This window comes from Daucus carota, chromosome 1 (assembly GCF_001625215.2).
Source record: "Daucus carota subsp. sativus chromosome 1, DH1 v3.0, whole genome shotgun sequence".
Classification (NCBI taxonomy): Eukaryota; Viridiplantae; Streptophyta; class Magnoliopsida; order Apiales; family Apiaceae; genus Daucus; species Daucus carota.
This window is the reverse complement of record NC_030381.2, coordinates 55,864,343-55,888,516: the sequence shown is the minus strand read 5'-3', so window position 1 is coordinate 55,888,516 and position 24,174 is coordinate 55,864,343. Positions and strand designations below refer to the sequence as shown.

At 34.0% G+C, this 24,174-nt stretch overlaps 4 protein-coding genes across 8 annotated transcripts; 2 read left to right on the top strand and 2 right to left on the bottom strand.

The window, feature by feature from the left end:
- Nucleotides 1–395: 395 nt before the first annotated feature.
- On the bottom strand, nt 396–2,550 carry LOC108204899 (U-box domain-containing protein 9). Its single transcript, XM_017374575.2, has 2 exons — nt 1,977–2,550; nt 396–1,728 (listed from the first exon to the last, which is right to left on the bottom strand). The coding sequence occupies exons 1-2, from the start codon at nt 2,274–2,276 to the stop codon at nt 646–648; spliced, it is 1,383 nt and encodes a 460-aa protein (XP_017230064.1). The 5' UTR covers nt 2,277–2,550; the 3' UTR covers nt 396–645.
- Nucleotides 2,551–6,779: 4,229 nt separating this feature from the next.
- On the top strand, nt 6,780–8,353 carry LOC108194185 (uncharacterized). The gene is made up of 2 exons (XM_017361105.2): nt 6,780–6,956; nt 7,336–8,353. The coding sequence occupies exons 1-2, from the start codon at nt 6,954–6,956 to the stop codon at nt 8,179–8,181; spliced, it is 849 nt and encodes a 282-aa protein (XP_017216594.1). The 5' UTR covers nt 6,780–6,953; the 3' UTR covers nt 8,182–8,353.
- Nucleotides 8,354–13,624: 5,271 nt separating this feature from the next.
- Nucleotides 13,625–18,942, bottom strand: LOC108204675 (importin subunit alpha-2-like). 5 transcript variants are annotated; one of them, XM_017374229.2, is made up of 11 exons: nt 18,820–18,942; nt 18,434–18,615; nt 16,766–16,874; nt 16,596–16,681; nt 16,359–16,502; nt 16,083–16,259; nt 15,796–15,962; nt 15,634–15,715; nt 14,509–14,637; nt 14,193–14,335; nt 13,625–14,078 (listed from the first exon to the last, which is right to left on the bottom strand). In XM_017374229.2, the coding sequence occupies exons 2-11, from the start codon at nt 18,566–18,568 to the stop codon at nt 13,706–13,708; spliced, it is 1,545 nt and encodes a 514-aa protein (XP_017229718.1). In that variant the 5' UTR covers nt 18,569–18,615; nt 18,820–18,942; the 3' UTR covers nt 13,625–13,705. The 5 variants fall into 5 exon arrangements, with proteins under 5 accessions (XP_017229718.1, XP_017229721.1, XP_017229719.1 ...); XM_017374232.2 differs by having other exon boundaries at nt 18,824–18,928; XM_017374230.2 differs by having other exon boundaries at nt 18,434–18,626; nt 18,820–18,924.
- A 3,306-nt stretch (nt 18,943–22,248) lies between these two features.
- Nucleotides 22,249–23,841, top strand: LOC108204676 (uncharacterized). The gene is made up of 3 exons (XM_017374238.2): nt 22,249–22,371; nt 22,811–23,015; nt 23,334–23,841. Exons 1-3 carry the CDS (start codon nt 22,369–22,371, stop codon nt 23,660–23,662), a joined length of 537 nt encoding a protein of 178 aa, XP_017229727.1. The 5' UTR covers nt 22,249–22,368; the 3' UTR covers nt 23,663–23,841.
- Nucleotides 23,842–24,174: the final 333 nt, after the last annotated feature.

The following is a 24,174-nucleotide window of genomic DNA, read 5'->3' as shown; positions in this document are numbered from 1 at the left end:
GCCATTCACTGCCTTATCCCAATCCCCAACTGAATTATTCGAAATGGTAAAGGATTTGGCTTTATTTCCCGCAAGGGGGTTGATATCTAGCCAACAAAAGGTCCAAACCAGCGGGAATGGGTTGATTGTCACAAACAAACAAAGTGCCACCACCTTAAAAGCATGAATTTCAAAGTAATATCTAAAACATGAGAGCCATGTGGATTGTAGATACAGGAAGGTGTTGTGGACAGAACATAAGAGGCATTAATTACTCACTACACGAATAATTCATACTAAATTTTAAATGTTGCTTCCAGACAAATTTAAGAAACCCCACTTGCATTTTCAAAGTGAAGAAGTATCTAACAAGTTAGAGCCTACAGCAGAATTAGCACACATGAATATAGCATCTCTGAAACTAAAACTTTTGCAAAGTACTTATTTATATACAGAAGGGAGAATTGATCTTACAGATAATGTTCCATCCTTAAACATGGTTATTCACAGTGACTACAACTCAACAACCTGAAACTCAAACTCAAGAAAACATTATGTATTAAATTTAAGAGATGAGACTAACCGCAATATACCGTGGCGGAAATTGCGACTATAGAATGAGAAAAGATTTTAGAATTTACAGACTTCGTGTTTGGAAACTTCTGTTCATGCAGTATGGATGAGATTGACTGCTCTATTAAGTCTCTCAAGGATTCCGCTAGCCTTCCTCTTGGCCCTAGAGGTGCCATTATGAGCAACCTGAGAGATTGTACCATAAGTATTTTCTTCCTCTCTCATCTCCCTCCACTTGGTCCGGTCACTGAAACAGATAGTATGGAGGGTTGCAATGCAATTTTCTTTGTTGCGAGCACAAGAGCTCTCTCTAATTATACTGAGAAGGCACTGAACACCACCGAGCTCTCCCAATTCTTCAATAGCCATTTGATTAGTTGAAAGCATGGCAAGAATAGCTAATAACTCGTCAACATGCACTCTGTTCTTGATTTTTTCAAGGATTACTCTCACAGCACCACTCCTCACGGCCCTCATTTTGTTTTCATGAAGAATACAAAGGTTAAAAATAGCTGAAGCAACATCCTTCATAGCTAATGGGTGTCCATCTTCTAAAAGATCAACGAGAGGTTTTAGAGCACCAGATTTCCCAATGAGTTCTTTATTAGAGTCAAGAGCTGATAAAGTAAAGAGAGCAGCTGCTGCATTGCTCCTTGTTTGAACCGTTCCTGATCTTAATGCATCCAAAAGGAGTGGAATAACCATTGGTGTTTCCGCTACAAGCTTCTTGTTGTTGTCATGTATTGATAGATTCAGAACTGTAGTAATCAAATCCTCCTGGAGATCAGGGTGAACTTCATTTCTAGACTTGATTTGAGAAAGTGGATTAAGCAATTGAGGTATGGAATCAACTGATTCACCAAACAAAGCACGGAATGAAGGTGTCCGCTTAGTTAATAATCTCATTTCCTTTGCAGCTTCTTTCTGATCCAACAATGAGGAAGACATCTTCTCAAGCAAATACACGAAACGATGACGATCCGGCTCAGTTACTCCTTCTTCGGAGTATTGAAGGGTATCCGGCACCTCAACTCCATGGTTCTTACACCATTGCAATATCATATCTCTAATCAAGTGATTCGGTGTAAGTATAGTATGCGATAGAACTTGTTGGCTTTTCGGACATGTCCTATTCCCTGATTTTAACCATCTTTGTATAAATGGTCTATCATATGTCTGCACAAATTTATTCATTTCAGACCATAGATTAATTCACCACATACATGAACAAATGTCAATATATTCACAAGGAAAAAGCCCTAAAGAATACATTGCTACCAAAGAACATGCATAGAAACACAGACAACAATTTAAATTCATCACAGCAAACAAAATCACACAACTGCATAAATATTAAATACACCTAAACTAAAAACAAAACAAAAACTTAAATTACCAAAATAGATGTCAGTAAAAACACAAACCTGACCAGTAGAAACAATAACAGGATCAAACATAAGCTTCTTGGAAATAGGACAGCAAAACTCCTCAGGAAAACCCAAAGAATCACTTCCATCCTTCAATTTCAAACACAATGATGAGCCCTCCACTTTAAGTTGTTTCAAACAAGACAAAACCTCCTTAGCTCCATCAACATCTCCCAAGCTAAACAAAAGACCATCTTCATCAACAATAGACTTAACCAACCTCTGCAACTCCTTCTTCAGCTCTTTAGCCCTAGCAACCATGGCTGGATGAGTATCAAAGACCCCAGTTTTGGCCATAAAGATTATTAGTTGGTGGTCAAGATAATAATTAAACCAAATGGGCCACTCTAATTTTGGGTTGTTTCCAAGAAAAACTGAATCTTTTTGCTCATCTCTCTGATATAATTCATCAGTGGGGGTGGGTGGGGGCTTGTTTAGCTTTGGGGGGAAGAAGGGCTACGAGTGTGTGTGCTTATGAGTTAAGTATAACTTATAAGTGTGTGTTTTTGTGGAAGTGAAGTGTGGGGTCACACTGAGTGGTCCGTTGAGGACGCATCTATTGAATTTTATCGGCTGAATCTTCGATATACTACGCGTAAGGATGTATTTGTTACACCTGTCTCTCTCCTTTTCAAAAGTTGTAAAATCGCTTTTTAACAGGGCTGTAATTCGAGTCGAGTCGGGCGAGTTTCGAGCCGTGTCTGATTCGAGCCAAGTTTAATCGAGTCGAGCCGAGCCGGCTCGGTTAACTAATCGAGCCTAAATCTTTGCCCGAACTCGACTCGGTTAATTTCACGAGTCGAGTCGAGCCGGCTCGTTTAGCTAAACGAACCGGTTTTAACGAGTCGAGCGAGCCAGCTCGTATAATTTTACACTTAATCGAACCCAAACCTCTACCTGAACACGGCTCGTTTAATTTCACGAGTCGAGTCGAGCCGGCTCGTTTAATTAAACGAGCCAAAACCTTTGCCCCAACTCGGCTCGTTTAACGAGCCGAGCCGAGCCCACTTAAACGAGTTCAAGCCGGGCGAGCTCGCGAGCCGCCCGACTCGAATTACAGCTCTACTTTTTAACCTTGAAAGTTGAAACCACAGTTCTAGTCGAATATTTCCTCCCATTCTCGGAGTATATATGTTTGGAGTTATATTTGACATGTATTTTATATTTTCTACAAATTATTATTTTATAGATTAATTTATATTTTAATAAAAATATAATAGTTAGATTTTTATTCAAACTTAAAATCTAAAATGATTTATAAACTTTTATTTTGTAAAATTTTAAAATATTTATTAAATAATATATAAAAATTATATAAAAAAAATAAGGAGGAATTATTACTTTTCTGATAATAAACTCTAAGTTTTGTTATCAGAAATAATAAGTCTCGAGTTGAGCTGGTTGACGTAAGAAAAATCCTATATTAAACTACCTATGATATTCGTTTCCGTAGTCAACAATATGCATTTGCATGAAATTATTTGCTCTAAAAATCGAGAAGCATTTCTTGAAAAATATGAAAAGTTATAATATAAATTTTAATTATGTCTTGAGATAATTTCGGATATCATTATTTGTGGTATACACAGCCCACACTTGTAAAAGAAAGATGGCATGTGTTTGTGAATTCTAAGCAGCATGCATGTGTCTTGTCCATACAGGTTGCAGACTGTGGGTCAATTTGTCTTGCACAAACTTATTCATCATTTCATTCTCCTTTATAAATCGGAAAAAAACCACAAACCTTTTTACAAAGAGTCTCGGGTTCGATCTATTCAGAACTTCAGAAAAAAAATGTCTCAATCATGTAACGCTAATTACTTTCTTTGTTTATACTCCCTCCGTCCCCCTGAGTAGTATACATTGGGGGACGGGGACGCGGCACGGACTTTAATGCTCCTGTAAAGTGTAGTTGTGTAATTTATTTTTAAAATTTTCTTTTTCTGAATTAAAGTTTGGATGTTATATTTTTATTCAGAAAAAGAAAATCTCAAAAATAAGTTCCGTAACTATATTTTATAAGAGCATTGAAATGCGTGTCGAGCAGTTGAAAAGAAACGTATACAATTAAATGGGACAGAGGGAGTAGAGTTTTGTTAATGCTAACTAAAGAAGATGCTAATCAACTTTATGTTGCTCCTAATTATTTACCTTATCTGATAATTATTTTGAGCAAAAGGAGGATACAGAGAATAATTGTGAGGAGGATGAATCTTGACTCTTAATAACATTTGTACAACAAAATTTGACTGCTTTGTTGAAGTTAGTTGTCATCTCGTTATCAGTCACCAACTTATGTAGCAGTATCTGGACTGGCTGCGGCTGGTCTTTCTTCGTTTTAACCATTTTTAATTGAAGATAAAAACATAGGATTCGCGTGAGAATGGTGGTGTTGGCTTAATCGACTTAAAAGAATATAAATTATTGTACTTGAATTATTTAGGAGTACCACCTTCGAACGTGTATGTAGATGATTTACCTGCATGAATAATATAATGACAATAGTATACACATACTTTTATTCTAATTAAATAATATACGCATATTTGATGTTCATACTTTTATTCTAAATAATGTACACATATTTGATGTCATATAACATGTCATATTATATATTGTACCGATATTTCAAGACTTCGCGTATTTGGTTTGAATAACACGTATATAAATTCGAATATTTTCAAATAAATGATGAGAAAGTATCATATATAAATCTGAAAATTCACATGCCAGCGTGCATCTTTGCCTCCAACGAAACAGTAAGCATACTAGTTGAGAAACCCCGTGTTGTGACGGTCGATAAAGATTTTGCAGCAGACTGCTCGGGTCTGAATATGCTCTGGTCTAAAGACGTAAATAGTTTGTTGCTACTTGATCTACTTGAATCTGTAATAATGTAAAATTGCCGATTTCATATTTGTGAAGGACAATTTCACATTTTCAAATATATTTTAAAATTTTCGGTTTATAAATTCAGTTTTCGGTAATAACCGAAATTTAAATTTCAGTTCGATTATAAAACCGAATAAATTCGGTTCGATTTTTGGCAGAGGATTTTGATAAAATTCGGTTTAGGTTAACTAAAAAAAATTCGATTTCAGTTTCGGTTAACCGAATGCACACCCCTATGTACGATGAACAAAACAAATGTTATAAAAGAATAACCAACAAAAATACATATTCTTTTCCCCTCTTTCAATTCAGATAGTGATCTATAACAACCTTTGCTTGCAACAACCTTTATTTTTTTTAATACTATATAAATAGCTTTCAGTTATCGTTGGAGGAGAACGACACCACCGAATTAGAAATCAAGCAATAAAACTATCGCTACAGAGAGGTAGAGTTGTGATATTGAGGGAGAAAGTTGTGTTTAAATTATCCAAACCCCTACAATCTATTAGGTTATTTATAGGTGCAGAGAGACTTGTGTGGTACTCTTTTTTATAATTAAATAATCTGAAACAAAATCATATTAAAACTTTCAAACTACTGTATTCCATAAATAATCTGAAACAAAATCAGATTCTGAAACTTGCTTCTAATATACCCGAAACTAAAAAAGGTAGTTTGTTCCACTATTTCCTATAATTAAATAATCTGAAACAAAATCAGAATAAAACTTTCAAACTACTATATTACATAAATAATCTGAAACAAAATCAGATTCTGAAATTTGCTTCTAATATACCCGAAACTAAAAAAAGCAGTTCTAATTTTTGATATTTTTGATCCAAAAATTCCAGAAAATTAGAAAAATAAAACATAGTGATGTGAGAGCCGCCACCTACACGCCCCTCGCTTCTCCTTTATATAAGTATATTGACTAATATACCCGAAACTAAAAAAAGTAGTTCTAATTTTTGATATTTTTGATCCAAAAATTCCAGAAAATTAGAAAAATAAAACATAGTGATGTGAGAGGCGACACCTACACGCCTCTCGCTTCTCCTTTATATAAGTATATTGATTAAATCTTTGGATCATATAATACCGAATAGTTGTATTACATTATCAATTCGAGGCTCGAGCTAAAGATGGATTTTTAGTCAGTTTTATATGTTTGAAGTTGACTTTTGAATATCTGTATCATGATCTCAAGAAGTTCTTTGTTCCCTCTCAGAAAAGGCTTTGGGTCTCGAGTTCAATCTATTCAAAACTTCAAAAAAAATGTCTCAATCATGTATCGTTAATACTTTCTTTGTTGAGCTCAAAACAAATATCTCAATCACGTAACGTTAATTATTTTCTTTATTGAGTACGATTAGATAGCACAGTGATAAAGAGCTTTTACAGCCACATGTTTTGAGTTCGATTATAATTCATCTCGAAAATATTTGAGAAAAAATACTCACTTTGTAAGATTATAAGTCATATTAATAAAAAAAAAAAAAATTCTTTCTTTGTTTATTATAAAGTTTTGCAAATGCTAACTAAAGAAGATGCTAATCAACTTTATGGTGCTCCTAATTATTTACCTTATCTGAAAATTATTTGGGAGGAAATGCGAAAGTGCTTCTTTTGTGTTTTTTAAATTAGAAACGTTATTTTTTTGAGGGTGTTTAGGACTTGCATTTTATTGTGAAATTTTTAAAATTTTAATATGTAAAAAGGTTTATTAATAAAATTTCTTTTATTTTAATAATTAGATTTTTTAATTTATAAACAAAAATTATTCAAACCTTTCTGACAACTTATTTATAATCTCATTTTATATTTTAAATGAAAACTATTCTTTTGAACTAAGTCAAACGTTTGTATTTTAATAATCAAAGTTCGAAGGATTAGGAGAGTTACTTGCTTGAACTATCACACTTCTTGTCAATTTACATATATCCAACTTTCCTTTTACACTTAAAAAAGGGGGGAATTGGCCAGGTTTTTCGCGTACGGAACTAGTTTGGAGCCATCGGACATAAACAGAAAAATTAGGACACAAGCGGGGCGTTCTTCCTTGCCCAGTGATCATAATTCATGGTATGTTAGAGTAATCTTTAACTCCTATCTGATGTCTCTGATTAATTGTCTTACATTCTTGTCTCTGTTTTGTTTTAATTGTTGATATTGTATTTCATTAGATTATAGTCTATAGATATACACCATCGAAGAATCCTCTATTGTAAGCTTCTGATTAGATTTAAAAGCTAATGGTTAACCAACCTATTCACTTGGTTTTTTTCTACTACTCGAAATATTAAGTACAACAATTTTATGTCAAAAATATGACTAGGGTTCTTTCAAAATATATATATATAACTAGGGTGTGTTTGGTTGGTTCAAATGGAATCGGTTGTGTAGTGACCACATTATATTGTTTATGTAGTTTTTCATCTAAAGCTGATGTATCATATATCAGGAATTGGCAGAGGTGTACAGGGTACAATATCAAGGCCGTGATGATATCTTGCGAGGTATAATTGTGTGCAAGGATAGTGAAACTGGTTACCAATGCTTATTCAAGGATCAAGGCCTAGAAGATGAAGTCATCAACAACACACTGTTCATGTTAAATAATGACGACAATAATCCAGACTGTGCGCATCTTTGCCTCCAACGAAGCAGTAAGCAGACTTCACATGTACTAATTGATTATTTGGATCATATAATACCGAATAGTCGTATTACATCTTCAATTCGTGCCAAAGATGGATTTTTAGTCGGTTTTCATCTGTTTGATTCCGTGTATGAGAAGTTGACTTTTGAATATCCGTATGATGATCCCGACAAGTTTTCTTTCCCTCTCAGTAAAAGGTTTGTGTCAGAAGATGGATTTAGATATTTCAACATTCTTTATGCAATATTTAAGAATGCCGTGGAAGCATGTTTGAAGGTTACTTTAAACAATGGTGTTAATCCATTTGTTCTTTCTGGAGTTATAGCTGCTAGGACAAGCGTGATTGAACGCACTGCTTATTCAAGCCTCATCTTCTATGAAAAGTGTGGAATTTGCATAGAAGTGGGGAGCGGTGGTGACATAGTCATTCCCTTGTCGCGAGATATTGTAGCTGTGCCATTGGGGCATCAGCTAATTCTAGAATTCAACCTGAGTGGAAAAGATGATTATGACAAAAAAGATTTTGATAAGATAGTTGAACACTATCTAGCTTTCAATGCTATTGATGATGGGAAAAGTACCAAATCTATTAGTGGCAGCAAAGGTGAGCTAAAAGTGGAAGTCAGTTGGAGATCTATCTCCTATTGAAGCTGAAGCATAAGTACGGGGATGTACTAAATTAAACCAGTACTCATATTAGCCTTGCCTAGACTGGTCATAAATGATTTGGGTTGGACTACTGTATTTAGTTTAAAGCACATTTAGATCAAGTTTCCTGTTCCAGATCCCTTTATTATCATAAGATCTTTTTGAAAGAGTATTTGCTTCGTTTGTTCCTTTATCATTGTAAGAAATTGTTTTGAACTAGAGTTTTCTTTGTCAAGCAGGACATTTATATGTTGCAAGCTGGTAGACCCAGACCGCTACTCATTTTTTCATATCACGTCTCAGTTTCCTCATCTGGTTTCTAGCTATGCTGTAGTGTCCATGCTTTCTTGAGTTCCAATTGTAGGTTTTGTAAAGAGTCTCGTTTCGAGTCTGATGAGAAGTTTGGAAAAAGATGTCTCAATCATGTAATGTTAATTACACTACTTTCTTTGTTTATAAAGTTTTGTTAATGCTAACCAAAGAAGATGCTAATCAACTTTATGTTGTTCCTAATTATTTACCTTATCTGATAATTATATCCAGCCAAAGTGACGCATTCTAGGTTAAGGAACTCCACGGAGATTACTGCCATCACCGATCAAAGTTAATACGGAAAGCATTCTAGGTTCCGCAGAAGCATGTTAAATAGAAGTTACGCGATTGTTTTTTCTTCCCCAGCAGATATGGAGAGAGGTTAAGGAACAGATATGGAGAAGTGAGGACCAAAAGAGGGAGAGATGAAATGCCACCGGAAGAAGTCATATTCCTAACAGATCTGACGTGACTGCTCTAACTGGAATAATATACTCACGAAAACCCCTAGCTGCAGCATCAGAATAAAGCAAGCAATGCACGGGATGATAGAGCCAGTAGGCAGAGAGTGGATTGAGCCTAAGGTAAAATTAGTATTTTACTGTGGGTGGAAGAGGGAGGGAGGGAGTCGAGCATAAGCACGGAAAGAGATGATTACTGCGTCCGAGGAGGCTGACCCGAAAGTAGCTCCAAAGGGTAGGGTACTAATTTTATACTCAGGAGGGTTGGAGGCGAAAGGGTAGTCTTTATTCAGCCACAAAAAAAAAAAAGAAAGGGTAGTCTTTTTACACGGGATAAATTAGGGGTGATCGCGGTGCGGGCGGTCCGGTTTTTTGCTAAAACCGCGCATGTGGTTTGACTAAAAACTCAAACCGCAACCGCACCACGCTAGCACAAAAACCGCGTAAACCGCACCACAAAAATGCGGTGTGGTGCGGTGCGGTGCGGTTTGTGCGGTTTGTATGCTTAAGAATAAATATTTTTAGTTGAAGTTAGAAATAAAATTTAAATATACAATAATTAAAAACTTTGCATGTAATGAATTTATATGATATTTATCATTCCAGAGCTACAACAACTACTAAAATAACACAAGCAAAAATGTAAATATGATAATAAATACGAGTACTAACTACTAAGAGACATATTATAATAATATAATCATTTCATACAAATTTGGTATAATAATAATGCGAGATTGATAAAATAATAATTAACTATTATTTGAAGAGATTTAACAAACATATATAATATAATTATAAATAATATATATGTATAATAAATTTTATTTGACAATCACTAATATATATGTATATATAATAATATTGCGTTGCGGTGCGGTTTGGTTTGAACCGCACTACTAATATGTCAAACCGCAATCCACACCGCACCGCGCGGTTTGTGAAAAATTCAAACCGCAACCGCACCATGAAAATTAAAAACCGCGTTTTGTGGTGCGGTTTGGTGCGGTGCGGGCGGTTTATGCGGTGTGGGCGGTTTTTTGATCACTCCTAGGATAAATGTGCTCAGGTATATATACAAAGCAGGATTGCAGGGACAGGGTAGTCTTCTTACATAGAATAAATCTGCTCAGGATAAATAAATTGTTCTCGCATAATAATAGATACGATCAGGAACGAAAACGCGGCACACACTTTAATACTCCTGTAAAGCATAGTTCAACTTAACTTTAAGATTTTTTTATATATAAATATTGAACATTTTTTTGTCAGTGTCTACATACTCGTGGATGAGTTGTATATATCATAGATACAATAAGCCGCAACAGAGATTTCTTTCCGCCATCAAAGTTTATCATATAACCGAAAGATACGCAAGATATCTCCGGATATTTAGATAATAAGACTTTAAAGTCTGAATAAGATTACCCATGAAGTCTCTATCCAAGATCCTGAAAATCAAAACAATTAAGAGAAACATAAGAATAATAATTTAAGTAAAAAAAAGTATATTTTATGTGAAAAATTTATGTCTTTACAAAAAAACATAATATATTATTTAACAATAAGAACATTACAACTTATAAAGAATGTTAAACAATTATGTAAATTTATAATGTTCAACCAAAGCGATAACTTTAGTTAGATACACAAATACTAAAATAATCATAAATCATATTAATTTTTTCTTGCTAGAACAAATAACATTAACAAAGGATTTTATATTTTTTGTCAGAAAAATAAACAAAAGAATTAATCATACTCTTTATGAAAAAATATATGATATAAAAATATGTTACTAATTTTTATCCTCTAAATTACTGACATTAATATATATATATATATATATATATATATATATATATATATATATTAAAATAAATATTCCATAAAAAATAGATATAAGCTCACTTATTATATTTATGAAATTTTTTGATATGTATATGTATATACAAAAATTAAGTTAGAGCCAACAAGCGGTAAGTACAATGTAATACAATGAATAATACTATAAATAATTTTCAATAAAATAAACATTAAATTTATATTCACAAAAAATCTTAAAAATAAGTTATCGAACTATATTTTGTATAAGCATTAAAGTGCGTGTCGAGCAGTGAAAGTGATAAAAAAAATGTATGGAATTAAATCGGAGGGAATTCAACCCTGCCATACTCAATTACTCATCTCTCTGTAGAGATAAGAAAACGAACAATGGCATGGAGGCGCATACCAAAATTTACCATATGTCGACATCTTTATTCGCTGAAATTAGATCCTGTACAGGTAAACTGTATCTAAGTAGCTCCAGCCTCCCCAATCTGGGTGGAACTATACCTTTAAAATTACCAACAGCCAAGTCAAGGCACTTGAGATTAGTGAGATTCCCAAACTCTGCTGGGATTTCACCTTTAGGATCGTTCTATCCAAGGAAAATACTCTCCACTGAAGAAAGTTGCCCTTGCTCTGGAGGTATATTGCCAGAGGTCTTATTACCTGAAAAACCAAGAAACTTCAGTTTACCCATATTGAAAGAATCTGGAATAGAACCTTCCAAAAATTTCCTTTGTTGGAAAAGGAAATTGAGGGGAATGTGCAAGAAATATCTGAATTATATCTAGTTCTGAAGCTGACGTCTCAGAGATAACAAGTAGCTGCAGCCAACCAAGACAAACAAAAGAGGAACAAGAGAAAAACTCGGAAAAGGGGGCACCCTGAAGAAGATAGGAAATGAATAATAAGCATAAAGCAAATACTACAAACAGTAAAAGTATCGTACCTATCAAACACAAGAATCTAAATTTAAAGGTAAAGTACAACAATCTTAAGAACTCACCAGATCATATCCACTATGGCAATATATCAGAAGGGCCAACTGAACTTGAAAAACAATTTGCACACCCCGATCAGTGCAGCTGTTTTAGACTTCAAACCACCATCAGCGCTCTATCATTTGGTTACTCAATTTTTTTATGAAACGATTATGTATTAGTGAAGTGGGATTGCCTAGTATTACTCACCTCCATAAAGTAAAACATCCCAAATTCGAAGAGCCAAAGGGAATGGGAAAGATTACGAGAATACAGTAATAAACCACTGGCTTGCGTACACACTAGGGTTTATCAATTCCTGAGTAAAATGTTCTCCTAATTTTGGCATTTGCTGATGTACTAGTTCTTCAAATTGACGAAGGTATTGTTGCACAAAAGGCAATCCTGGCTACCCCAAAACCAGAAAACAAGAGTAATTTAGAAATTGAAATGGGAAATACAGTGGTAATTAATGATAATTAGAAGACTTGTTTTAGACAAGATATGTATTAAAAAAGAGGGAGAAACTAAGCAACCATAACATACAAATATCATCTGTTACGAGTTTCTCAAGATAAGCACACCTGTTGTAGCTTCCTAAGATCACTATCACATTGCTGTATGGCCAATTATCTATTAAGCAAAAGCATATATGGAACACCCTGGCTTGCGAAATACTAAAACTCCATTGACGTATACTAAAGAACACAATGAAGCGAAGCAAATTGATATTGCAACATATGAATTCTCATAATCTATAAATTTTGAGTCTGGTATATAATAAAGGGACATGGTCACATGCTATTTGCAACTGATGGACAAAGTAAATGAGACCAGCTCCCAAACTTGTGGATCAAATCACAGAATATAGAAACATCAAATATTCAAATCAATGTGTTCTGGAGCTGAAAGAATTACCAAATACAACCCTTCCATAGACGCATGAACAGGTCCTTTCAATAATGCAACCATAAGCCAGAATGCACCTTCGTCTCACATATAAAGAAGCAACAGACCAGCTAAGAAAAACCCATTCCCTATAACAAATAGAAGTTAGATGGTACCCTTCTTACTTTAGTGAGCAAAAAAGTCTCAAGTGCATTGTGGGGGGGGGGGGGGGGGGGGGGGGGGGGGGGTATGTATACACATCGAAAGCTTGTAAAGAGGGAGATAGGTTAGCAATAGCCAGGTTGGATATTAATGCATAATTTCACAGCAAAATACCCGGACAATTACTGAATCACTCTCAGCTGTCATTCTCAAAGGCTGGCCTGCTTAAAACATCATCAGACTTTATAGGTTAGCAATAGGCAGGTGCATACAATTTCACAGCATAATACTCGGACAATTACAGAATCACTCTCAGCTGTCATTCTCAAGGACTGACATGCTTATAACATCATCAGACTTTATTTCCAGCCACAAAAAACAAAACTTATCTACTTTCACTAATGGCACTGCTCTCAACTCTTCGTCACTCACAAACCTTTTTTTCCATACCACTACTTGATACGTAACCCAAAACCTCCAAAACAATTACAAAACAACAAATCACTAGACATAGTAGCTCATTTGCCAATGCTTATTTAAAATCACAATCTCTGAAATAATTATCAAAAGCATAATCACCACTCACAATACATATATTCTAATAAAATCTGAATTTCTATACACACTACACAACACAATCACATAACCTAATGATTCTCTCCGACCTAAAAGCTAAACACCCAAAGTAATCAGATCTATATAATATTGTTATATAGCAGTACTACGCAATCTCATTGAATTAACGAAAAATTAGGCAAAAAAATCTAACCAATGCAATATGATATAAGACAAGTGCTACACTCCATCAAATTGAAACAAAATATAATAATTAAATGATTGAATAGATTGATTTAGCAGCAGCATCAAATAAACAAGACTTCACTTTATCTCCTAACAAAATTTCATCGAACCATTATAATCTATAAACATGTTCGAACACCGCTGATCTTCAAACTTAAAGTTTAGAGCATAGTCGTCGGACATGAGGAACTCAGGAAATAAGGAATGCCCAGATACAGTCCACCCATCACTCTCATTGACGAACTCAGGTACAATAAAGGAATCCCTACGATCTATGCCTTCGACTATGCTTTCAAAAAACGAGTGCAACGTCACAGCATCAACTGGGTTCCCCTTCCAAGTGACTTCCGCTACTCTAATATTGAGTAAACCTTCTAAAGTAACCAAGACAAATAATCTATCACTGGAGAATGAATTTAACAGATCAGCCCAAATGATATTAGAGCAGCTATTCCTCAAGCATCTGTTAAGAAATTGGAATTGACACACATTATCTTTATATGAACATGAAAAAGATAATTGAAATTTATATTTTAATCTTTATAAAACATTGAAATAGTTCATAAAAAACACATACTCAATCTGATCAATACCAACACCACACATAGCATTAGAAATTGCCCAAGCCGCCTCCTTTCTTACATCATTCAAATTGCAATTGAGCATAATTTTGACAAGGGGGTCAATTAACTTGCCTTCTGGGACACCATCAATTATAGCCTAGAAAAGGATTTATGGATATTAGATATTTACACCCATATCTAAAATGATACTAGAAGCGTAAATGGGACGATAAGTGGGTGAGCTAGAATTTTAAAGATACTTGGTAAAAAAAGTGAATTCATGATATAGTGTAAACTTCAATGGAGTAAATTAATCAATTCCAAACTCACCCGTATATGTTTTTCTTTTCTTGCGGTAATGTTTGAGAGTATCCAACAAGTTTGTTTCACAATGTACAAATCATCTTCCTCTAACAAGACTAACAAGATGAGCAGTGCACCGTCCTCCTTGATTATAATCTAGAAAAAATGAAACATAATAAATAAATTTGAGAAGATCAAATATGAAAAACTCGATCGACAAACATGTGCTATGAGGTATCGGGCTAGTAATCAGACAGTGTCTAAATAATCTAAATATAAAAGAAAAAGTAAGTTAAACTCTATTGTAATCACTTATGTGAAAATGTTATCTAATTTCATGGTCATCCTTCCACGATCATATCATATCATAGAAACAACAACGTAATTTCGAGAAAATAAAATACTATTACAAAATACAGTTCTCTCCAAAAGATAGTAGCTTATTCACCAATGCATCTATTCAGAATCACAATTTCAAAATAAATACGAAAACAGTCACCACTTGCAATACATATATTCTATTAAAGTCAAACTTTTGTACACAAATAAAATCAAATCTTTCTACACAACACGATCACGTAATCTAACTTACACGATTCTCCCCAACACAAAAGCTAAAGACACATACTCCCTCCGTCCCCTTGAATAATATACATATGAAATGGGCACCGAGACTAAGAAAAGTGTATAAAGTAGTATGAAATAATGGGAAAGAGAAAGAAAAGTGTGTATAGTGGTGGGACCCATTAATTTTTAATATATAAAAGAGTAATAGGGGAGTAAAAAGTAGTGTGAAAAGGAAAGAAAAGTGAGAAAGTGGTGGGACCCATTAACTAATTTAGGAAAGTTTTGAAATGTATAGAATTGAGTGGGACATCCCAGAAAGGAAAGTGTATAGAATTAAATGGGACGGAGGGAGTAGTATTTTCAATGTTGCCTTATAAATTCATGAAAACGGTATAATTAAAATATGTGGATTTTTTAGTAGCGCAACTTATGAAAGAGTTATTTCTAATTTTATGTTATTCAACTTGATTAATGAAATGTAACACCATACCAACGAATGCCAACACGATATTGATATAAGAATACATATAAATGGAGCTCCTAATATGTGTCTTTGACTTGAAACTTTTAATGACACCACCATACCTCAATAACATCATCACTACCCCATTTCACAACACTTCCCATTGCATGAAGTGCCGAGAGGATCATAACACGTTCTTCATCACTGAAACATCAACATTAAGAAATAGTTGACATCCAACCTATCCACATAAAACTGTAAAGTGACATGAATAATTTACTTACTTCATGACATCAACAAGACGAGTTATGAGACATTCAAGGTATTTATCTTCAACTATCATCTCTCCCCTTCCGTCGCACAAAAATGCAAGTCCCCAACTTCCAGATGTCAGTAACATCAATATATTAGACTCAATAAGCTTCATCAAAGCCGGAAGGGCCAACTTCAACTGAAAATGTATTATAAATAGTTATAACAAAATGGACATGAATGTAAAGTTAGATACAAGGATTGACAGACATGCATAAAAAATTAGATACAAGGAATGACCAACATACAGACATACAACCTTTTCAGGAGAAATTTTTGGATGTTTCTCACAAGCAACTAGCAAAGTCTCAGAGGCGGCATGTAACACATTAAAACTAGTAGAATCCTCAATAATCAAAGATGCCACTGGGGATAAAATTTCTTCAACTTCATATTTTGAAATTACAGGAACAAGAGAGCGCAATAACCAAAGAGCCTACATGATAAACAAAATCTCTAAATAAATGTTTTGTGGCTCCAACATATTGACATTGACAGAATAAATAGAAAATATTGTTTCTACTTAAAAGATTACCTTCACCTGCACCAAATAAACTCCAAAGCATATAAGTCTCGAAACAATTGGAATTATACGTTCTATTATAACAGCAAGATCCTTAACATCCTTTCTGCAGAGGAAAAAGGTAACTACTGGTTCAAAGATGGTGGCAGCGTGTACCTGTCGAGGCATACAAAGATGTTACACAGGTTACGTAGAAATGAAACAAAATAACAACATTCGAAATAAACACAACGCATTAACACAACAAACCTGGAGGTTTGAATATTGTTCACACTTAAGCAACTCAACAAGGAGTTCAAGAAACTCCACATCAAGAAAAAGAGCCAGTCTCGGATCTGTTTGTGAAAAAAAATCAAGTGAAAAAAATCTATTTGCAATGTACTGCCAACCAACACATAAAAAAGTAAAAATTCTTATACCTTCTGTAATCATTTTTCTTAACTCGTCAGTGCACTTTTCAATCTTCTCCATCTGGCCATTATGGAATCCATCCTTGATTTCACGAATTAAGTGAATGAATGTGTGTCTCTACAATATCAATATTAGCCTTGAGATCAAATAAAATAAGGGGGATTTGTTATAAAAAAAAAAAAGAGCCAAAAACTATAAACATAACATGTTATTTATTTTCAAATTTCCTATCTTTGGTTGGTGAATCCAGAGGGAAGTTGCGTGAAGTAAAATCTACCTCTATCGGCTTGGGAATCATTAACTAAGGTAGTAGATGGGAGCCTTCAAACAGGGCAAAAATGATAACTTAAGTTAAATTGCATATGCATGGGGCGCCAGTGGCGGAACCAGAGGGGGGCTAGGGGATGCTAGAGCCCCCCCCTAACCTGGAAAAAACAGTGTATATTTTTTTCCAGCCCCCGCTGAATTAGTGGTGTCAATATAATTTTTTTTAGCCCCGCTGAATTATAAATATTATAGAGAGGGACTTATTGTAAAAAAAAAAAGAGAGAAGGCACTTAGTCTAAAGAGAGTCTAATTAACATATATATTCAAACACATGCATTCAGAGCAACTCCAACAAACTCCTTAACTTTTCTCTAAAAATAATATAAACAATCAACTCTTCACCATTTAGGAAGTAAAATTACACGATATCTCCAACAATATTCCCTACATACGCTCCCTATCTATATCTGTTATTAAAATATGTATACCTACAAACTGTATCATGCATGTTGAGTACTTTGTACATGAGAAAAATAATAAAAAATATAGTTAAGAGGGAGAGTGTGCTCCTCATTGTTGAGGAAGCAAACAGAGCTCCTAAGTTTTTGAAGGGGTGCTAGGAGCTTGTTGGAGTTCATTTCATCTCTATATTCTTCAAATTTTGGCTAAAGAGACCATATGAAAAAGCTTTTGGACATGCTTTCATAAGTCATATGCACACATTGACTTATTTGAAGGAAACCGTTTTACGAAGGAAACATACATAGGGAGACATAGAGCTATGGTAACCGTTTCCTAAGAGATGGATAACCGTTTTACAGAAGGAAACATAGAGCTACCATTTTGTATTGGCTCTTTGGTTCCTAGGAATTAATTTTTCAAGTTTCAATAACTCAAAACTGGTCTGCCTTTACACAATTTTATCCAAAGGATTTCTCTTTACTAGACATGGAGTTGTTATCAAATCAGTTAGGCAATTTTATCTGTGATGTGAGAACAGATGAAGATTAATCTGGACTTCAAAGTATAGGAAATCTTTCTGTCATGATGGTTAAGACACGCAGACAGACACACAGCTTATCCCTTAGTTTATCTTCTGGTTGAGTTCAGCCCCCCTAACACTTAATCCTGGTTCCGCCACTGTGGGGCGCAAACAAGGATGAATAAAACAAATGTGATGTTTGCAGTTGGAGCCTTGAGTGGGCTGAAATTACAACCCTACACCTATCATGGTCTTTTCAAAATAGTTGTGATATAGCAAAGCTTTTCCTCGCCCTCCCCGCCTAATATCCAAAATGAGTATATCCAATGAATCGATGTTAAACAACAAGCTAATCTCTCTCTTCTCGCTCTAACAACTAAGAGGCAAAGAAAAAGAGTCAATTAAAACATTAATTCAAAAACCTAACCTTTCTTTTGACAGAGAATTCAAGTAATTGGGCGATGGCAGGGGGATCATCAGAGGATTTCGGAATATAATTTCGGAGAATATCAGGCCGATTCCTTGTTATCCTCATAGATGAATATGATTCCTTTTCTTCCATTCCATCGTCCCACCAAATCGAGGATCAGGGTAGGATTAAAGGTAGAGCTGTAAACAAACTGCACTGTTTTAGTAATACAGAGTTATAAGTTTGTAAATAATAATGTGTATTATTATTATGTATGTGTCTTGATTAGGAGATGGGGGATGCTGGGGAGAATCAGAGGATGCTGGAAACAAAACGAACCCTGAATAAAATTAAGTTGTAACTTGTAGTTATACCTACGTATATCACAGAGAAGAACAACTTACATACTCAATAAACCCTAAAACAAGGAGAGAAGAAGGCCTGGGTCTGCGTTGAGAATGATCAGTCGGTGAGTTTTTGTTTGCGTTAAAAATTTTGTCCAAGTCGTTTATGCTTCTAACTAAAAACAAAATATATATATCGCTGAGCGGCGTCGGCTATGGCTAATCGTAAGACATTTTGCTTTGGCTATAATTTAAAAATAGTATGTTATTAATATTTTGGATTGTTAAAATAGAATATATTAGTTTAATAGGATAATAAATGATGTGCAATTTTACTACAGATTTCTTACAAATATGTAGAGGTTCGACAAATTTAGTCATCCATAGAAGGTTGGTTAAAATTATAAACAACACTGAGTATGGTTCGAGTTGAGTTTTTCGAGATGGAGGAAGGATGATTTAACAGAGATTTGGGCGGCTCGAAGTAGGGGGTTGGAGCGTTGCCGGAATAGCGGCCGCTCCTCCGCGTTTTGAAGCTGAGTCGAGGTAGAGAAAGAAGTATGAAAAGTGTTGAAGGATGTTGAAGCAACGACCAAGATGGGGCTGGTGAGGATGGAGGTAGAAATTGTGTTCGGAGACGGATGTAAAGAAAGGCTTTCCTGAGACGGATGTAAAGAAGGGCTTTCCTGGGCTTAAGCCCGGGGAAGTTTTTCTTAAAAAAGTTTAGTAGTTATATATATTATGTGATTTGTGTGTTAAGTAAGCCCAAACCCACTATCAACTAAGTCCAAAATCAATATAATCAAGTAGATCCAGAAAATAGAATAGAGAATGCTGATTAACTGGGTGCAGTTTTCATTTTTTTCCGATTCCTAGCATGAATGAAAGTAGATTTTTCTTCGTTATTCACTTGTCAAGCCCACCCCAACCCAAATTTCTGGTTCCGTCCCTGATTGTGTTGTTCAGTGGCGGTGCCACACTGGGGCCTGGGGGACACGTGCCCCCACAGGTTTCCCTTTGTGGGCCCCACATATTAGTAATACTTGTATGTTTTGTTATTTGTGTCCCGGATAAATTATTAAATCTCTCCATGAAATCATCTCAGTTTTGGTCTATTTCAGTTCTAGCAGTAGTTTCAGCATAACCATGCTTCTCTAGGATTTGTATGTCTAAATCAGTTGTGGTCGCAAGTTGGTTTTTAAATAAGATTTGAAGGGTAGGATGTTTCTGTTTGTTCCAATTTGTAGTAGTTGCTATTCGAATTTGTAAAATTAATTAAATAACATATTTTGAGAATAATCGAAAAATTAAAAGTGCCCCCCTTGAATATTTTTTCTGGCTCCGCCACTGGTGTTGTTAAAGAAATAATGGAGATGATGATTATGGAATGGGCGGGGCGGCATAGAGGTGGTGGTGGTTATGGAGGACGCGATGAGGAAGGTGGTGGTAGTGGCGGATGTGGAGGTGGGAATGTGGTTGTTTAAGAATTTTGTGGTATTTGCTTTAGAATTTAGTGATATTCCGGCTTGGTTTTTAGTTTGTAGAATAAGAAGGTTTCTGTTGGAGTAAGACTATATATATACACACACACATTAAAATATATTTATTTATTTAAAAATATATTTATATCGTATACATTCGTGTATTTTCACATATATAAAATGAAAAATTATATCCAACACTAAATTTATCGTGTATTTTGATTTTCGTACATTTTTATGTGTTTATCAAAAAATAAAATACATTAGTTTTTCGTGTTATGTTCGTATCGTGTTTTCGTGTGATGTACTGAGTTGTCCCGTCTATTTTAAACCAACACATCAGCTTTGAAACAATTTTCAAACGTTGAAAAAACAACTTCAAAATGTGTTCCAAGAGAGGGATAAAATATTATTGCAACACTGTGCGAAAATGACTTCTACTATGAGCAACATTGCGAGTCGAACGTTTCCGGGGTGCCTGTATCAATCTTACAAAGGATTAAATAAATAATTTATGATTCAAAATTGTTAATGTAACATGTTAGGAAAAATACTAAATATCCAAAAAAATATTTCCAGATCTATGTGACAACGTGCGAGCGGTTCAATTTACAGTAATAATAATGAGATTTCCTGTATGCATATTAACCACCTAACAAAAATAATTATGTGTTTGATGCGTTATTTGACAAAAAAATATATTGTTAGCAGGATTTGGGATACTTAATACTACTCATAAATTAGAAATAAAACTAGCAATTTACCCGTGCTAGGTACCGAACAGTTATTTTTAAATAAAAGTAATTTTGTTAATATATAAATTCAAGTATAGATTTTTTTGTCATAAAATTCAAATATAGATGACATCATGTATACAACTTTGTTACACATATATAGGTATACATTTTCCAAAAAATAATATTATTTTATGAATTATCTGATTTAATCAACTATAAATACTCCTCTTATAATATTAAATGAAATATAGAGTAAATCATATTTCTTTTCAATCAAATATTACAAAAATATCGACTATCGGTTCGTGTATCACCAAACACAATCCATGCTCCTAATTTCGAAATTCAAAATTTGAACAAAATCTAATTTCATCCTGATTTCTAAATTTACAACTATGTCGATTTTGTATTAGTTTGCTTTTGGATCCTCATTTGAGTGGAAAATAAAGATCCCTCCAAGAATTTGCGAAAATCCTCAATATTTTAAAATTACTTAAAATATATAAGAATATATTTTGAAATTAATTATTTAATCACTCGATACAAATCAATATTTAATAATAATTTATTAAAAAATAAATATAAAATCATTATTATTAAATCATATTGCAATATGAAATAATAAAATCTAAGAAACGAATAATAAAAATACATTTGATATTATATATAATAATTTATGTATTTATTTTTTATAGTATTCATGGTGCTTGGGGAGGCAGATAAAGAATGGAACGAGAGCGGGACGACGAATTTTAGTATCACCTCTTTTAATAAATTATATTAAAGTAAATATGAAACATTGTTATTATTTAATTATATAATTATATAAAGTTCTAATTAGATAATAATTTAGAGATGATCTCTGATTGTTCCTAAAATAATTTTTATTTTCTGATTGGTTGACTGGTGTGGTAAGAGAATGGAACGAGAGCGGGACAACGAATTTCAGTATCACCTCTTTTATTTGATTTAGGAACAAAACCGTATTCTAATTATAAAACTCACTTATATATTATTATTAACAAACTCTTATTTTATTTGATTTAGAACGTAAAAGAAATATTATATATAAAATCTACTTCTATTTAGTTTTAAAACTTAAGAAGAATAGAACAAAACCTAATCTTGTGTAATCTTGTTTAATTTAAAACATGAAAATATATATTCCATTTATGTAAATATATATATAATTATTTATTTATATTTTGAAATCATATTTTTTTTTTTAGTATTATAACTGTTCATATTTATTGATCTGAAATCATCTTTTAACTGGGCACGGGCCTCCTGACCAAAAAGGGGAATTGACCAGTGTGTTCGCTTTGGGAAGGAGCCATCCACAAACAGCAAAATTAGGGCACAAGCGGGACGTTCTTTCTCGCCCAGTGATAATGGTATGTTATAATCCTCAACTCCTATTTGATGTCTCTGATTAATTGACTTAGATTGCTATCTCTATTTTGTTTTAATTGTTTATATTGTATTTCATTATATTATAGATATACACCATCGATGAACATGAGGCCCCTTAATCTAAGCCACTGATTAGATTTATAAGCTTGTTATATTGTATTTCATTAGGTTATATAGATATACACCATCAAAGAACATGAGATCCCCTATTGTTAGCTACTGATAAGATTCAAAAGCTAATGGTTAACGTTAAACCAACCTATGCACTTGTTTTTTATCTTCTACTCAAAAAATATCAAGTATTTATATGAAAAATATAATTAGGGTCTGTTTGGTTCAAGTGGAATCAGTTGTGTAGTGACCACACTGTATTATTTATGTAGTTTTTCATCTAAAGCTGATGTATGTATCATATATCAGGAATTGGCAGAGGTGTACAGGGTACAATATCAAGGCCGTGATGATATCTTGCGAGGTATAATTGTGTGCAAGGATAGTGAAACTGGTTACCAATGCTTATTCAAGGATCAAGGCCTAGAAGATGAAGTCATCAACAACACACTGCTCATGTTAAATAATGACGACAATAACCCAGACTGTGCGCATCTTTGCCTCCAACAAAGGAGTAAGCAGACTTCACATGTACCAATTAAATCTTTGGATCATATAATACCGAATAGTTGTATTACATCATCAATTCGTGCCAAAGATGGATTTTTAGTCGGTTTTTATCTGTTTGATTTCACGTATGAGAAGTTGACTTTTGAATATCCGTATCACGATCCCGAGAAGTTTTCTGTCCCTCTCAGAAAAAGCTTTGTGTCAGAAGATGGATTTAGACATTTTAACATTCTGTATGCAATATTTAATAATGCGGTGGAAGCATGTTTGAAGGTTACGTTAACCAATTGTGTTAATCCATTTGTTCTTTGCGGAGTTATAGCTGCTAGGACAAGCGCGATTGAACGTCCTGCTTATTCAAGTATCATCTTCAATGAAGAGTGTGGAATTTTCATAGAGTTGGGGAGCGGCGGTGACATAGTAATTCCTTTGCTGAGAGATATTGTAGCTGTGCCATTGGGACATCAGCTAATTCTAGAAATCAACCTGAGTGGAAAAGATAATGATGGCAAAAAAGATTCTGATAAGATGGTTGAAGACTATCTAGTTTTCGATGCTATTGATGATGGGAAAAGTACCAAATCTATTAGCGGCAGCAAAGGTGAGCTCAGAGTGGAAGTCAGTTGGAGATCTAGGGAGAAATCCCATTGAAGCTGAAGCGCAAGTATGGGGATGTACTATATTTATTAGCCAATGTTTGTTATATCAGCCTTGTCTGACTGGGCATAAATGCTTTTGAGTTGGGCTATTTAATTTGAAGTACATTTAGAAGATACAATTGTATTCTGTGCAATCTATTTCACTTGAAATGTAGTAAATTTTTACATCAAGTTTCTTGTTTCATGTTCCAGCACCCTTTATCATCATAAGATTTTTTTTTTTTTTTTTGTTTTTACATCAAGTTTCCTGTTCCAGCACCCTTTATCATCAGAAGGATTTTTTTTTTTGAAATAGAATTTGCTTCGTTTGTTCCTTTATCATTGTAAGAATTTTTTTGGAACTAGAGTTGTCATTGTTAAACAGGATATTGATATGTTGCAAGCTGGATCACGCAGACTGCTACTCATTTGTTCATATCATGTCTGAGTTTCCCATTATTATCATCAGGGTTCTAGCTATGCTGTAGTATCCCTACTTTCTTCAGTTCCAATTGAAGGTTTTGT

Excerpts from the sequence above, each read along its gene's own strand:
- LOC108204899 (XM_017374575.2), bottom strand. The coding sequence starts at position 2,276 with ATGGCCAAAACTGGGGTCTTTGATACTCATCCAGCCATGGTTGCTAGG. Across the intron at positions 1,729-1,976 it reads TTATTGTTTCTACTGGTCAG|ACATATGATAGACCATTTAT; the intron begins GTTTGTGTTTTT and ends AAATTTGTGCAG.
- LOC108204675 (XM_017374229.2), bottom strand. The coding sequence starts at position 18,568 with ATGGAAGAAAAGGAATCATATTCATCTATGAGGATAACAAGGAATCGG. Across the intron at positions 16,260-16,358 it reads TTTATTTGGTGCAGGTGAAG|GCTCTTTGGTTATTGCGCTC; the intron begins GTAATCTTTTAA and ends TTTATCATGTAG. Across the intron at positions 14,079-14,192 it reads GTTGGTATTGATCAGATTGA|ATGCTTGAGGAATAGCTGCT; the intron begins GTATGTGTTTTT and ends ATTTCTTAACAG.
- LOC108204676 (XM_017374238.2), top strand. Across the intron at positions 23,016-23,333 it reads TCTTTGCCTCCAACAAAGGA|CTGCTAGGACAAGCGCGATT; the intron begins GTAAGCAGACTT and ends GCGGAGTTATAG.